This window comes from Durio zibethinus, chromosome 4 (genome assembly GCF_047325235.1).
Source record: "Durio zibethinus cultivar Kanyao isolate XHJ-2024 chromosome 4, ASM4732523v1, whole genome shotgun sequence".
Classification (NCBI taxonomy): Eukaryota; Viridiplantae; Streptophyta; class Magnoliopsida; order Malvales; family Malvaceae; genus Durio; species Durio zibethinus.
Window position 1 is genome coordinate 9,489,367 of NC_143165.1, and position 18,355 is coordinate 9,507,721.

General features: G+C 26.5%; 1 protein-coding gene across 1 annotated transcript; it reads left to right on the plus strand.

The window, feature by feature from the left end:
• Positions 1 to 6,343: 6,343 nt before the first annotated feature.
• On the plus strand, positions 6,344 to 8,515 carry LOC111287787 (premnaspirodiene oxygenase-like). Its single transcript, XM_022878461.2, has 2 exons — positions 6,344 to 7,246; positions 7,637 to 8,515. Exons 1-2 carry the CDS (start codon positions 6,344 to 6,346, stop codon positions 8,255 to 8,257), a joined length of 1,524 nt encoding a protein of 507 aa, XP_022734196.2. The 3' UTR covers positions 8,258 to 8,515.
• Positions 8,516 to 18,355: the final 9,840 nt, after the last annotated feature.

Consider the following 18,355-nt stretch of genomic DNA (forward strand, 5'->3'; position numbering starts at 1 on the left):
AACATAATTATCATTTTCATTTCATATCTATCAATTAGAATATTAGTTTTAAATGATAATTTATATATAATAATGAAATTATCATTTTCATTTGAAATTCTTACTTTTGAAAATAATACATATACAAAAAAGAAAATGAAAATCTATATAAGCTAAAGATATGTAAACATACCTTCTCTTAGTATTGATAGCTACATTCACATATCATCATCATTATGATCTTTAATTTAAAGGCTACCAAAATTATGAAAAGATATGTATGCACTTGATAAAAAATTAAAAAGGCATTTAGTTTAGGAGAATATGAGATTTTCCTTCAGAATCTTGGTTTTGGGAGTATGATTCTCAAATTTGATTCACAAATTTATGATTTCTGGAGTAATCTTAGATTTTCAACAGTAACCAAAAATCTTGAAATAAAAAACTTACCTTTCCTTGTGGTTTTTTAAGAAAATGTTTTATTTCAACTTTACTCTTTTGAAAATCAATGTATGGAATGAAACTTTTTTTTTATTTTCCAACTCGAATACTGTGTTTGGAAGCTTTGAAATGCAATAATTACGATTATTTATTACATTTCTTTGAATAAAAATATAGTATTTGATTACTTGTATTTTTTTTTATATTTTCTCAGTCGAATACTGCATTTGAAGGTTTTGAAATGCAATAATTATGACTGTTTACTGTGTTTCATTGAATAAAAATGTAGTATTTGACTAGTAATAAATTTCTTTTATATTACTGGAAAGGAAATTAATATCTGTCTTGCAATTACTACATTTTTATGAATAGAAATGCAATATTTGAGTTATAAATTTTGAAAATTTTGTGGGCATCTAATATTTAGTCATAAATTTACAATTAATACTTCTAAGACAATTAATGCTTGTAAGACAATTATGATTGTTGATGGACATGGAAGTTAATATCTATTTTGCAATTATTACATTGCTACGTAGTATTTGAGTCATAAATTTGAAATATTTATGAGCATTTGTTTTTTTGTCATAAATTTTAAATTAATATTTGTCTTGCAATTTTTGCATTTGTATGAATAGAAATGCAGTATTTAAACCATAAATTTAAAATATTTGTGAACATTTGTTATTTAGTTATAAATTTGCAATTAATACTTGTAAGGCAATTATGATTGTTGATGGAAAGGAAGGAATACTAAGTTCTATCTTGCAATTACTACGTTTCTATTAATAGAAATATAGTATTTGAGTAATATTTTTTAAACCTTTTTCCTACTTGAATACCACATTTTGAATATGTGAAACACAATAATTGTAGATTATTTTTTTGACAAATACATTATGTTTATTATGTAGTAAAGGATATTATAATAAAAATACATGATTAAGTAATTTAACTTTCTCCCTAGCCAAAACACAAGAATCTAACAATCCCATGCCATTAACAATCACCCTTTGTCAGGAATCCACACATTTCTATATATCACACTATCCCTCGGAATCTAAAATTTCATAAACCAAACACCCTATAAGGATTTAATGAAAATTGATCAATCTTATTCTACTATTGAAATCATGGTAATTAATTCATTATAATAGAAATTTCATATAATTTTTTATTTCTAAGTGCATACACAAAAAAATCATGGATAATGTTAATAATGATTAGTGAAATATTCAATGTGACACTAAAACTTTAAAAATCTCTAATATATTACGTAAAATATGAATTTGTTAATTAATATGATACTTGAAAGATTGTTTGTGCGCCACATTCATCATTTAGAACTAACTACATTAAGGGTAAGAACCATATTAGTTAACAAATTCATAGTTTAGGTATCTTATTAAAGATTTTTAAAATTTAGATACCACGTTAAATATTTTACTATAATTCAAAGACTATTTGTAACATTAACCCAAAGAATTAGTATCAGGGATTTAATGTCAAATTAAGATAGCTCATGGCTATCTAAATGTATTTACTTATTTAGATTTTCTTTTCAAAATAATTTTTTGCCAGATAACACCTTCATTTAGTTAATGAAAATGATTCCTTTAATTTTCTTTTTCATGGATCCCTTAAAAAATGAGTTTTTAGTAATAGCATACTTTTTAGAAAGTACAAATATAAACAAGAGATAAAATTTTTTTCTATTTATTTGATTTAAAATATTAAAAATAATTTATTCTCCATTTATTTTTATGTAATGATAGGTTACCACAAATAAATACAAATATTAAATGTTTTTATCTTTTTTAGTATAAATTAGTTTAAATAAAAAATCATAATATGAAAAGTCATCATATTAATTTCAATATTTGCAAGTATTACTTTTTTTTAATAAGTTAATATAAAAAAATAGAATACAAAGAGTTATCATATTTATCTATATATGTAATTAGAATCCAAATAATAAATATGCTCATTAATGACGTGTGTGTGTGTGTGTGTGTTTATATATTTATTATATTATATTAAGTTGTTAATTTAATATTTATTTGTAGTAAAAAATAAAATACGAAAGGTTAGAATATTAATTTTTTATATTTTTACATTTTAGTAATTAATTATTTAAACATAAGCATTTAAAAAAAGAAAAAATATATATAAATCAACTTTTCAAACTTTGATAATTTTCTACCCCAATTCAAATTAAAATGATAGAAAAAAGAAAATTTATAAAATATTATCATACTAATTTCAATCTTTTCATAAGCAATTAATTTTTTAAAACTTTCCATATTCTATTAACAATTGAATTTAGGAAAAATGACAAAGATATGAAAAGTCATAAAAAAATATTATACTAAGGGATCAAATTACACAAGTATAAAATTAATTTGTTTTAAGCCATTTTATAACTCCATATATGATAAAAAAATTTTTATAAATCAACCATCAACTTTAACAATCTATTTGTACCTATTATTCACATAATGTTTCAAGTCAATTCAATACTCTTATCATTTTGATTGAGAGTATCATCATTTCAATATACACTAATGATTAACATTTTATTATTATCACAAGTGCAAATAGGTTTATATTTTACGTTTACTTAAAATTTAGCATGCATTTTTAATTTGAGTAGTGCATAAATTTAATGGTTGGAATATCAAATATAAATCATATAAAAAGATATGAGATGGTGTAAAACTAATTTAGTTTTACATATGTCTAAGTAAGTCCTTATTCATTATGGGTTTTCATATTTCATTATTTAATGATATGAAAATAAATCTTTGAAAAGAAAAAGTAATATAAATCAACCTTATTTAAAATATTTTTCATACGTTACTAATTATTTAAATTTAATTAATAATAGGAGACAAAATGCCATACATCATTATTATATTAATTTTAATCTATACATATTTCATGAATTAACGATTTAAATTTAAATCATTTAAAAATAAAGAATATAAATAAAATTTATTGATTTTTCACTTTTATTTCTTTTATAGGTTTCATGGTTTCATTGGTCCTTCATAATAATGTTTTTTTCTTTAATATGATTGTTATTTTAATTTTTTGGTTTTTTTTTTATCATAATTTTTATTTTGATAAAGAGAAATTTTTAGAATTTAGAAAACTTATATGTGTGTGTGCATGTGTACATATATATTTTTGCATATATACTTTTTAAATATTTTAAAGAAAAAAATAAATCTTGCAAACGGGTAAAAAAAAACCTAATATATAGAAAATAGCAAAGGAGAGAAATAATATAATAAGGTCATTTGTTTATAATATATTTGCATAACTGAATGGAAGTGGAAAGTATCATCTTCAGTGTTAAATTTGTTTATAATATAAGACTGTATTTAATCTTATACTATTGAGTTTGAACATTAAAATATTTAACTTCAACAAAATCTAGAGGTTAAACATTTTTTCTAAATAATGGATACGTCACTTTCTCATGAATTGAATTTAGTCCTTAGAATTAAAAGTCTAAGAGGTTGAATATTTTTTTCTAAATAATGCACTGTCACTTTTAGACTATTATGAATTGAATTTGACTATTAAATTCTACTCCCTAGAGACGGGTCTACATAAAAGTATATGGGGGCAGTTGCCTTCATTGAATTCTTAAATTTCTTATGGATTTATTATAAAAAATCTTAAAGGTTTGAAAATTTTAAAATTTTTGTGATCATATTTGTCCCGACTAAATTAAAGTTAATACAATAATATTTTTATTGTTTATCTAGTAATTGAACATCAACACTTTAAATGCTAAGCAATTTTATTATAATATTTATTTATATATTTTCAAGTTTATAAAAAATGAAGTAAATTACTTTTAGGGAGTTTGAAATTGTTAAACTTTTAATTTTTTTCTAATAATTTGTTTAGTTTATTGCAAGATAATCTTATACGGGTAATGAGACTTGTAGTTTGCACTACTCAAATGGTTTTATCACTTTCTAACACCACAAAATAACATATAAAATATAACACAATAAAAATAAATCATCTTTAACTAATATATTTTATGTCTTCGTTCTTCTTTTCATTGTATGTAAGAAAAGTATCATTTTTTATTCTCCAAATTAAAATGAATAAAAACTCAAATATATTTGTTTATTAAAAGAAAATAATAAAAGTAAATAATAAAATTAGATATGTTAATTTTTATTTCATTCTTTCACATATTATATCTATTTTTAAGAATTTTGTAAGTAAAATTTTATTAAATTAATATATTTATACATGTAAGTAAAATATATTAAATTAATTTAATATATTTTATTAAATTATATATTTATATATGTGTGTCCTTATATATATTTCAAATTTAATGTCTGGTTATATGGGGCATACCTTATCTTTTGGAATTATATGGATTGGAAAAAGTGGGTTGGTGATTTCTGTGGTGGATTTCCGCATATAAGGATGGATGAAGGTCCTTAATTGGGACAGAAATGGGTAGCTGTCCTCTCATGGATGTTACCTTCGAATCCCCAGATGGACAGGTTTTCATTTCATGATTCATGACTGTAGGCTGTAGTTGGTTTGGTTTGATGTTCGTTGTGGATGGCTTTTTTACTTCTGAGGTTTTATGTTGTTTTAAGGAGAAAATAATTGTTGCCGGTTTTAGAAACTTTTTCATTTTTACAAAGAGTCTCGATTTGAGAACAGAGAAAGGGTTTACAAGAATTGAAATAATAACAATCTGAATTAGATTTTTTAAAAATAATTACATAAATCAATTGAGTTAAATTTTATATTTTGTAAAAATATCAGTTTGCCAATATAATTTTCGAAAAAGAAGGCATTTTTCAATTTGTCCAAATATCCAGCGAATAATTTACTTTATGGAGGAGTTTTCTTCGATGAAAATTCGAAGAGGTTTTCCATGATTCCTTCTGTTTTAGTTCTCGCAAGGAAAAAAAAAATTTAATGGTTGGCGTTTGTTTTTCATTTCATTAATTCTTTTGCCTGAAGATGTGGTGCTCTCTAGTTGAACCATAACCGTGCTTAAATACAAAAGCCGTCGGTTCCGAGTGTGAACTTCACTTTGTATGGTTTTGGAGTAATGGTGTAAGGTAGAGGTGGAAATTGGACAAAGAAATTGAATTATTTCGATTTAAAGTAATTTAGATTTGATACTCTGTTATTTGAGATTGAATCGTTGGAATTAGACCATTTTGAAATAATCTTTGAGTTGCTTAGAGTTCAGTCATTTCAGATTTTGGTTGTCCGTTTTATTATCAAATCAGATTAGCTTGATTCGACCTTTTTTTTTTTTTTTGTTTGCATTCGAGCCAACTATAGCAATTCTGGCGCACGTTATAAAAAGAAAAGGTTGTAGAAAATGATCATGTTCAAGATAAGATGGGACGCAGGGGAAAATGGGACGAAATTTTTTTATTTTTTATTTTTGTTTTTGTTTTCAGAACACTAACTACTACTCGTTTGAAGCTCCTTGTTCTTCCCAAATGAAGTTGTCATTTTAGCCACACAATTTTTATTAGGAGGTGTGGGCTTCGTATTTTTTTTTTTTTTTGCTAAACCGAATTGTTTCAAGGCTATATCTTCCAAAATAATCCGCATCCAACATTTGACAGATCAATTGAAAACAAATATTGGCTTTGATTTTTAAAGGAAAATCATTTTTTCTTTTCTAACAAGTATTTAGAATGTCGAGAATTCAAAATAAGTGGCCACAAAAACTGACGTAAAAGTATTGAAATCCAACAAGTTGAAAGAAAAATTATCTTTTTATAATCTTTGTTGATGTTAAGATTCCACTGAACTAGAGGACAAACTGTAGTCAATGCAGAACCATTACATAAATCACCTAGATAGAAGCGGATGGAATGCAAGCCATAAGACAGTCAAACATTCTACATCCATGGAGCACCTGTTCTTCTCCTTTCCCATGTTGTTCACTTTTGTTATCTTCTTGTTCATGTTGCTGAAACTAGGGAAGAGATTCAAGACCAACAACTTGATTCAAAATCTACCACCAGGACCATGGAGGTTGCCTGTCATCGGGAATATGCACCTCCTTGCTGGCTCTCTACCCCATCATTCATTAAGAGATTTGGCCAAGAAATTTGGCCCCTTGATGCACCTTCAGCTTGGAGAAATTTCAAACATCGTTGTTTCTTCTCCACAAACTGCTGCAGAAGTGATGAGATCCCATGACATCATTTTCGCGAATAGGCCTCTTCTAGTTTCTGCAAATATTTTAACTTATAATTCAACAGACATTGCATTTTCACCATATGGAGACTATTGGAGGCAGCTGAGAAAAATTTGCGTGTTGGAGATGCTAAGTTCAAAACGTGTGCAATCCTTCAGTCCAATTAGGGAAGAAGAGGTATCAAAGATGGTCAGAGCAATTTCTTCAAAAGCAGGATCACCAGTCAACCTTAGTAACATGCTGTCTTCTCTCACATATGAAATTGTTTCAAGGACTGCTTTTGGTGGGAAATGCAAAGATCAGAAAGATGAATTCACATTACTTTTCAGGGAAATGTTACGGTCCATTTCAGGTTTCACTCTTGTAGACTTGTTCCCTTCAGTAAAATTTCTTCAGTTCCTCAGTGGCTTGAGGCCTAAACTTGAGAGGCTGCATCGAAAAGTAGATAAGATCCTTGATATTGTCATCAATGAACATAAAGCTAGCAACGAAATGACAAAGAGTGGTGAGAGGGAATTGGATGATCTTCTTGATGTTCTTTTGACCCTTCAGGAGAATGGTGACCTTGAATTTCCTTTAACAACTGACAATATCAAAGCAGTAATCTTGGTTAGTAAGTCTATTTCTAATATACTTTTTATTTTGCATTGTAAAATTTGCTTCATTGATTAATGATCTTCTGAATTTACTTGTTATCATTATCTAATCTAACAGGATTGGTTGAGTTGATAAGATTCGAATACTTCACTTTTAATGTTTAGATTCAAATCCTGTTGCCATCAGATCCTCTAGACAATCCGTAAATCTAATATAAATACTCTCTGAAATCTGCAATCTGTCCTGACCCTAGAATGCTAATGCCTCTCCTCCTCAGCCTAAACTTTCTTTCACAAAAAAAAAAAAAAAAAAAAAAACAGAAAGTTACTATTTGTCTTTCTAGTCATGAAGCAAAATTCACGAAATTTAATCCTACTTTTTTAATAATTAATACCGCTTCAGGACGTTTTTGTTGCTGGGACTGATACATCATTCACAACATTAGAATGGGCAATGTCAGAAATGCTGAAAAACCCAAGAGTTATGCAGAAGGCACAGGCAGAGGTGAGGCAGGTTTTCAATAGAAAAGGGAATGTTGATGTTGAAGGGCTACATGAATTAAAGTACTTGAAACTTGTCATCAAAGGAACTTTAAGATTGCACCCTCCTGTTCCTCTGCTAGTTCCAAGAGAATGCTCACAGAGATGCAAAATCAATGGATATGATATACCAGTCAAGTCCAGAGTCATCATCAATACATGGGCAATTGGCAGGAATTCTGACTATTGGAGTGAAGCTGACAGATTCTATCCAGAGAGATTTGTTGATAGTTCAACTGACTACAAGGGGGCCGATTTTGAATTCATCCCATTTGGTGCTGGAAGAAGGATGTGTCCTGGCATGGTGTATGGTATTGCCAATGTTGAGTTACCTCTTGCACAGCTGTTATACCATTTTGACTGGAAACTTCAAGGTGGAAAAAAGCTTGAAGATCTTGACATGGATGAGGTTTTTGGAGCCGTCGTTAGAAGAAAAAATGATCTGTGCTTGGTTGCAACCCCTTATTCTTCTCTCAACAACTGAGTTGCATTGAGACAAAGAAAAAATTTTTATCAGAATTGAGTACTGACAGTGAACAGAAAATATCATTTGAATTGTTCCTCTTGGCTGTATTATTAAAGACGTTGAATAAACACCAAAATATGAATTATTAAGTCTACATACATCTTAGCTACTACTCTTAATGCTTTTTGTGTAAGTTCAGCAGATAATAAATATAGCAGCAAATAGTTTTATTATGCAATTTTCTTCTCTAGTTTTTTTTTTTTTTTTTCATTCCTTGCCTCAACACTACAACAATGTATACTAAAGGTGTGCCTTTACTTTGATATGTGTGAAATACATAAAAACTAGCCTTTGCATTTGCAGCATTCCCAGTCCTTTTCCAACAAATTGTTGATGGAAACTGAAAATGGGTAAAAAATACTAATAAATTTTCTTCATTGCTGCCAAAGAAAATATGTTTTTCAAATATTCCAACTTTCTTGTCAAAGAACTAATAATATATTCCAAGTTTCGTGTCAAAGTAGCATCTTTTGTTACTATACCCACTTTTTCCCAGGAAATTGCAAATCTTAACACTGGAAAAATAAATTACTATTTTACAATCTATCATGGGTTTGTTTGTTAGCCTGGAAAGTGGAAAGTTACAAGAGATTTTTTTATATATATAATGGAAGCAAACATTGATTTTGGTACTATATCAAGTAGAAGAGTTATTTTTTATAAGAATGAAAGTTGAAAATAGCACCTTAGATGTTAAATTTGAATAGACCTTTATTTAATCTTAAATTATTGAGTTTAAACAGTAAAATATTTTAACTTAGAAAATCTAAAAGTTGGAAAATTTTTCTAAACAAAGTACATGTCATTTTATCTTATTGTGATTAAAAGTGTTAATGATATATAAGTACTCGTAAATTACTTGAGTTAGATTTGAATAAAACTTCAATTCGACTTAGTTATTATTAAGTCGAGCTTGAGTTCAAGTAGTTCGACTTATCGATCGAATCGAGTTTAGGTATTCTTATACCTTACTCTAGTAGCTTACGAGTTTAATCGAGTTTTTATTTTTAATATATTTTTATTATTTTAATAAATAAAATATTTCAAACTCGAACTCGAACATAAATAATCAAGTTTTTATCGAATATAAGAATTGAATTTATTTTTACATATTAATCGAGTTTAATTGAGCAAACTCGAGTAGTTTGATTTCTGTTTCGAATTGAATTCGAACTAAAAAAAAATTCAATCGAGTTCAAATCGAATTTCGAATCTCAAATTTCAAATCAAGCTCGAGTTTGAGTTTAATATTTTTTCGGTTCGAACTTAATTGATTACACCATTAATTGTGATTGAATTTGATCATTAAATTTAAAAACCTAATACTATATTAACCTATCATTTGCATGTTCATTTCTTAAATATATATATATATATATTGTATGGATGTTGTCAATTAATGCTACTTCTATCATCTCATTTTTTTCTACATTTTTTAATATATTATATTAAATTATATTAAATTCCATAACTTAATAATTCCATCAAAAAATTCTAATCGACCAATTAGTTCATTGAACATAATAATCAAATAATTTGAAATTAGTAAAAAAAAAAATGATAATGAAAGCCATATCTTCCAAAATAAACAACATCCAACATTTGACAGATCAATTGAAAACAAGTATTTGCTTAAATTTTCAAAGGAAAACATTTTTTTTTTTCTTTTCTAACAACTATCAAAAGAAGAGGCCACAAAAGCTGGCTTGAAAGAATTGAAATCCAACAAATTGTCACTTACCTATTAGTCAAGCAGGGGCGTGGAATACTTTGGGAACAAATATCATACGGCACAAAAAGCCTTTTTCTTTTTAGTTTTCAATCAATTCTTAACCATGCATTAATTTTTATAATTTTCAAACTGTATTTTTCAGGACAACTTGGAAAAATGTGTTATCTATGTGAATGGAATTAAGTAATTGTCACCAAAAAAATTATTGTTTGGTTTTCTTTTTAAAATGTCAAGAAAACGTGCGAAGAAAGATACTACATATAAATAGGTTATTCATTCATTTAATTTGAATTATTTCAAATAAAATTATTTAAAATTAAATTAATTATATTATTTTAATTCGAACAATTCAATTAATTTTTTTAATTAATCGACTAATAAATTCATTAAAATTAAATTATATTTCAAACTCTTAATTTCTTATATTTTAAATGAACAAAATAGAATTATCTAATAAAATATTCAAATATCAAAATATTATGTTAAAAAATCTAACAACTTATGAAATAAAAATATCTATTTTATGTGTTTTTTTATTTTATATTTGGATTTTGTTATATTTCGTGTAAAATTTTGATTAATTTAATTTTTGAACTGAATTAATTAAAAACTAAAATTCTTTTAAAATTATTTTTATTAATTGATCTAAATTAATTCGTTAACTGAGTGGTTAATCGAATTAAATCAATTATTTTTGTTAATCAATTAAAATTAACTCAATAATCAACCGATTAACAATATTAAATTGATTCAGTAGGTTAATTAAGTTAAAATCAAATTATGAACATCTCTACTAAAAGAAATGAGAAAATCACAAAAGAAAATTATTATTTTTTAAAAATAATTAAATAAATATAAATATTTTTTTATTTTATTTTATTATTTTAACCTTTTTTAGAGTTTTAAGTAAATTTTCTACAATGTTTGAAAAATAATATTAAAATATACGAAGATATTTTGTTTTCTTATAAAGATGTGAGAAATTTCCTTTATTTCTTAAATTAATAAAAAAAAAAGTTAATAACTTTTGGCCGGGATAATCGGATCCAATTATAATCTGTTGAATCGAAAAAAAAACATCAGTTATTGAATCTCTCTCTCTCTAGATCTCTTATGTTTTGTCTCTCTCAAAGATGACACCTTTCCTGGAAAGCCTCTTAGCTATTTGGTCAAGAGGTGAAAGGCCACCGTATGTTTTTTTGTTTGTAGCTTATGATTATTTTGATAAATGTTTAACTAAGTGTTAATATTTTTATTTTCTGATAATTTTTTTTATAGATTTTGAGTTTTTTTAAAAAAATTTTCAAAGTTTTTATTATATATTATTTGTATTGTTGTTGGTATAAATTTGTCTCATCTTCAAATTATTGGTGACGAGTCCGTAAATTGTATGATGCTATGCTTTCAAGTTTTAGGGCATTCTTGTTTTTAATATTTTTATATTGGTAATATTATAAGAGCAATTATTTGTTTTAAAAATTAACTTTCTTATTACTATTGGAAGTAAATATCATTTTAATCATTTTTTTATTTATGTTTTAGGTTTCTTATAAATGTATGTAATCTCTTTAACTTTTAATTTTATTTATTTTCATCTTTTAAGAATTTTTTATTCTTAAAGTTTTTTATTGTCTAATCTCTTATTTATTGCTTTAAAAAAAACTTATTGATGACGTATTCCTTTCAATGGATGAATTTGTAAAAGGGATAAAATTTTTTATATTATTTCTTGGTTTTTTATAAAATTTACATTGTTTTATTTTATATTAAGTTTTAAGTTTTTATTTTCAATAATTTTTTTGTATAAATTATATTGGGTAAGGTAATTTACACATTAATTTAATTGGAAATGAAAAAGTATAGTTTGCTCACATATTATTTTACAAGTTCTATGTTGAAGCTATTGTTTGAAATTATGTTAGTTAGTCTTTCTTATTTTTCACAATATAGTTGTTATTTTATTTTTGATTACTTTTTTGTGTTAATTGTTAGATTTCAAGTAATTTTAATAAATTTTTTGTAAGCAAAATTGTTAAATTTCAAGTACATTTTTGTGTTAGATTTCATGTAAGAAAAGAAAATTCTATCAAAATTAAAACATTTTCACCTTTTTTGGTAATAAATTTCATTTATTGTAGTAATCATAAAATATAAATTTCAAGTTTACTTTAATAATTTTGTCATTATTGTTATCAAATTATAATTAAATATTGGTGATAGTTAAGGTGCCTTCATTTTGTTATTAGTTATACCATTTATAAATTGTAATTATTATTTTTTGCCTTATTAAATTTATTTATTTGTAAAATATATTAATTTGTTATTGAGTGGTACTGTAAGTCAAAAGATATTAGCTTAATATAGTTTGTTAATTATTACTTTATAATTTTATTGGAAAAAAAAATCATAGCGGGCCAAACCATTTCTAAAAGAAATAAAAGAAGTATATTATGGATAACATTACATTAGAACGTATATTATAAAAATCGAGTTTTTTAATTATATTTTATTGAATTTCATGTAAATATGAAAATAGGAAAAATCCACTTATTATAATTTTTAGTAAAGTTTTGCATTTAATCATTTATTTGACACAAAAAACGATTTATTTTTAAAAGGATGCAAAGTTCTTTCAATTTCATATTGCAAACTTTCATAAGGCTAAAACAAAAAATTTTATTCTCATATTAATTTATGATTAACATTGTTTATATTTACAAAAAATAAAGTAAATAATCATTATTGATTTAAATAAAAATATTAAAAATGTAAGCTTAAATAATAAGTGTTACTCACGCAAATAACTTATGATTTTTTATTGATTTTATCATCATTTTTAAAAAAGCTCATAAACTATTTCACTTTTCTTAAATAAGTCCATATACTTTGATTATATCCAAATAAGCTCTTGTATTTTAATTTATATTTAAATAAGTCTTTATTTCAAATGAAATAATGATTTAGATTAAAGGCTTATTTAGATACAAATTAAACGTTTAAGGGCTTATTTGGATACAAATTAAATGTTAAGAATTTATTTTGATGCAAATTAAAAATTAATGGCTTATTTGAATATAACAAGAGTATAATGGTTTATCTAAGTTATAAAGTTCAAGTGTTTTTTTATGATAAAGTAAGGATAAATACTTTAACCTTTTTATATGTTTATTGTAGTCAGTTATTAGAAAAATTTTTTTTGTGAAAGTAGAATAAATAATAATATAATAAATATTTTGTGAAAGTGGAAGAAATAATAATATAATCATCATCATTTTATTGTAGCTAGTTAATCATCATTTTATTAAGTTTCACTAAACTTCTATTTCTTTTTTATATAATAACATTAAAATATTAATAGAAATAAATAAATATTGGAGTTGAAAGGATATTTTAATAAATATTTCTAAAATTTTTTATTAGGAACTCTTCTATTACACATTCATATTACACCGACATGATTTTTCTTAGGTAGTTAGGGAATTTGAATAATGAGTTTTTTTTCATTTTTGTGACTTTTAATTCAAATATGATCTATTTGCTAAAATCTCTTTTTCTTATTTTGTTTATCTTGTGAAATAAAATAATAAAACTCATTTTTTCAATAAATGCCATGTTAAATCATAAGTCTTCGGTTACATAAAGTATGAAATAAATCCTAAATCTCTTAACTCTATTACACAAAATTTAATTGTTTAAGTTATTATTTTTTAGACTTTTGTTTTCCATTAAATTTATACAAGTTCTTGACTTTTGATTTTCTTGGCATGTATAATGTTTTCAACTAATTTTGTTAATGGTTTTGTAAACTTTTTATTTTCTTCATGACTTATGATTTTTCTTTTTCTTTTTTTAAACGATATTAGTGATCTTTCATTTATCATTAGTTAGACTATTTTACAATTGTAATTGTTTTCTCTTTTTAAAACTATTTGTTTGTTAGATATATTAATTTGTTATTTACATTTGTTATTGATAGTTTGAAAAGCGATGCCAAAAATACATTTAATTTAATTTTTAACCACTTTTATTTAATAGATATTTGAGCTTTATATGAAAATTAAATATTAGTTTAATTTTTATATATATATATATACTTTTAATTATTACGTAATCATATTATAAAAACATGTTACTTGTAACTTATCGAGCTATTTATATTAAATGTATACTGTATAAAATAATAATTTTTTAATTGTAGCTATCAAATTTCATATAGATTTGAAAATATTTGAAAATGAGCAAAAGGATCCACTTATTATAATCTTCAGTAAAACATTTTATTTATTTGACAAAAAAACTTGATTTATTTTAAAGAAGATGCAAAAACTTTTTAATTTCACCTTGAAAATTAACTTTTTATAATATTAAAAAATCTTCATTATCTTAATAATTTATGGTTAACATTATTTATATTTTAAAAAATAAAATAAATAATTGATATTAATTCAAATAAATATATTAAAAATGAAAATTTAGAATATAAGTGGTACTCATGCAAATAAATCATGATTTTTTATAGCTTATTTTTTGCATTGTCTTAATTTAAAAAAAAAAAAAAGTCAAGCATTGAGTAGTTTCGAATTAGTAATAAGTAATCGAACATTGAAAAATATTATTTTTTATTTACTTTAAAAACTCTACAAAATAAGTTATATTTAAACAATAAAGTATAATAATTAATCTTTGCACATTTTCTGTGAAACAGAAATTGCGCAAAGACGTAGACACCCAATCAAGACTCAACTCAACATTGTCATTTTTTGTTTTTTGTGTTTTTTTATTTTATTTTTTTTCCAAAGCTCCTCTAAACAGAGGCTCAACGACTTTGAGAAACATAAATTGCTCCTCTAAATAGAGACACCACGACTTTGAAAGTAAATTGCTCCTCTAAACAGAGGCACCACGACTTTTGAAAATAAAATTGCTCCTCTAAACAGAGGCACCATGATTTTGAAAAAGTAAATTGCTCCTTTAAACAGAGGCACCACGACTTTTGGAAAGTAAATTGCTCCTCTAAACAGAGGCACTACGGCTTTGAAAAAGTAAATTGCTCCTCTAAACAGAGGCACCATGACTTTTGAAAGTAAATTGCTCCTCTAAACAGAGGCACCACGACTTTGGAAAAGTAAATTGCTCATCTAAACAAAGGCACCACGACTTTGAAAAAGTAAATTGCTCCTTGACAATCATGTCCAAAGGAGTTGAGAATTGTGTTTGAAGGAATTTCAGGAGGTTATGCCCAAAGGTCTTATAAATCGATCCTGATACCAAAAGACATCCTATTTCAAGGATTAGGAACTTACCTAACAAGTTTCTTCTCAAACTTGTAAAATATCTTTATATCTGTCTTTCCATGTGGGATGTTGGAACACCCTTGCTTCTTGGATTTATACACTATACTTTCTTGAAAGTAGTGTATGCTATGCAAATGTATATGAATTTCAATGCATGCTATGCAAATGTTGGCCAATTAATTCCTGTTCAATGTATGGTACTCAAGTTTCTCAAGCTCTTTTTTCCTTTCTTGGGTGTCAAGCCCTTTGATTCTTCAGAGATCCAATTACACTGCTCTTCTAAGATCGAACCAGTGTAGCTCTCAATTGTCTTTTCCACTCACATTCTTCTTTGTTCAGTTTCTCAATACTTTGGAATAAGCTTCATCAATCAATCATCACTTGACCATCACTCAATGAATTTCTCAGCACTAACAAATTTCAAAACAAGTTTCATCCACCATCACTGGGTCATTATTCATAGGTGTCTCAGCATTTACCGTTCTAAAATAGACTTTGTCCACTAATTGTTCTCATCATTCAATCATAACTTGCAAGTCATATCGACCAATTCATCATTGTACTCATCACTTGGTTATATCACTTTTCAAGATTTGCCCCAATATATTTTTTATTTGATCACATCATATATCCTTCACAACCATCTCTTTTAGGTTTCTACCATTTTGTTACCACCATCATCTTAGATTTCTTTTCAAATGAATGCAAGACTCTTTTAAGCACATATTCATTCACTCAGTATCATTTTAAATCTTGACAAATATAATGCAATCAAGCATTTTCTCAATTCATTCTAGGGGTATAACAATAAGAGAACACAAGGTGATGAAGATCTATTTTGGTACAAAATAAATGGGAGAGGAAATAAATTGGATACATGTCAGTGGGATGAATGGTATGTCTAAATGATGAATATTAAGATAATTCTCAACATTAATTTAGGATTCTTTTTCAAAAACTCATTCCATTTACTGCTGAAGTCATATTGAGCTTAGCGAGCTCTGCCTCAGTCTTTGAGGGATCTTCAGATGTCTTTGGTCTTCCATTCATGTGCCATTTGACCTGGATCTTTTTCTATCAAAATCAACCTTTCAGGTTTTCAATTTGAATCTTTTTTTTTTTCATTTTCATTTTTTTTTCATTTTTTTTCTATCTTTTTTTTTTTTCTCATTTTTCATCTATTGTTGATATCCTTCATACATCAAACTTTAGAGTAATGTAGCATGATTCCATTGCTTCATCATGAGCATGCCTTCGCTCAACATATGATCATTCAAGTTGAGTATTCACACTTGATCCAAATGGACTTTTCAAGGTTGTAATGTAGGCCAAGGTGAAGGGTCATAAAAAAATGGATATAATAGGCTCAAAACATGTATTAAAAAGGTTCAAAACCAAAGGATCATTTGATACAACTTGGCATTTTGCCCCACATCGTTTCACTATTTTTTCTTTCTTCACACAAAGGATTCTCATTACTTTGCCCCAAGTCATGTGTGGTATTTATTTATTTATTTTTTTTTAGACCTTTTTGAGACCTTTTATGATTTTTTTTTCAAAAATTACCCCCTAGTGTAGAGGGTGATCCTTGGTTGGGGTTCCTCCGAAAAAGAAATCATAATAGGCTCAAAGGGGTAGCAATAAATGGTTTTTCAAATGGTAAAAGAAAGATGGCCATTTTTCATCTCAATTGTGAATACTTTTCTTGAACATCATCTATTGAACAAAGCTCATGAATCTGTATAAAAGATTACACATCTTCAAGACATATCTATTTCACCTCCGGTAACAGCCTATTTTTGCTCAAATCATCTTCTCATATTAATATGGATGAGTTCTCAAAATTAAATCTCAGAATTATTGTTATCATTGTCTAAATATTCATCATCTGAAATTTAAGAATGGGAATGTAAAGTTATGAAAGGTAACGGAGCATGGAGTAATGGTCAAGTGAAAGAGAAAAATGTAATGAAATGCATTGACTTGCTTTTATTAAAATGATAACAAGTGAAGTCATATTGCAAAAAGAAATCTAACATTGTTTGAAAAGAAATCCTAAAATGACAGAAGAAACCTTCAACTAGCCTTATCTCTATTTTTTAAAATTGTCCCCTATGCGATCAGGTGAAGAATCTCTATTAACATCTTGCCCCTCAATTCATTGTGACTCTTCAGCCCCTTTCTGTTCTTGACTTTCACTCAGAGCGCTAACATTAGGTGTTGTTGCCTTTCCTTGATCAAAACTTACCATTCCATCATTGATCAACCGTTGCACCTTATACTTTAAAGCAGTGTAATTTTCAGTAGAATGGCCAGTAATTCCATAGTGATAGTCGCAGTGGGCTGTAGGATCATACCACTTTGGGTAGGGTGGTTTAAGTGGCTCCACATGGCTGGGGGCAATCAAATGGCTATTATAGAGTTCTCGATATAACTCTGTATAAGTCATAAGGATTGGATCAAATATAGGTTTTTCTCGAGTAGTTCGTTGTTCTCGCGAACCACTTGCTGGATTAATATGGCGAATTTGGGTTCTTACAGGAGCTTGAATGTTAGGCTGTATGTAAGATCTTAGGGGCTAAAAATTGATTAGTGTGTAGATGAATAAGGTGATTGTGGAGCTAGCTGGTATGGGTAGGATGAGGCATTATTCACAGTAGGATAGTATGGAGAGTAACCTTGGGATGGATAGGGTTGATAACCCTTGAATTGTTGTCTACCAAAGCTCACAGCTTGAGCTTCAGCTTCCTTCTTTTCTGAGGTCTTCTTGGTTTCTCCTCCTTTTAACTTGTCATTTTTTATGGCACTTTCAATAATTTCTCCAGAGATCACCATGTCGGTAAAATTCTTTGTTGCATTTCCTATCATCTTTTCATAATATGAAGGTTTTAAAGTGCTAACAAATAGCACTATAGTTTTTTTCTTGGTCAAAAGAGGTTGTACTTGAGAAGCAATATCCCTTCACCTCTGGGCATACTCTTTAAAAGATTCATTTGACTTTTTTTCCAGATTCTGCAAAGACAAACGATC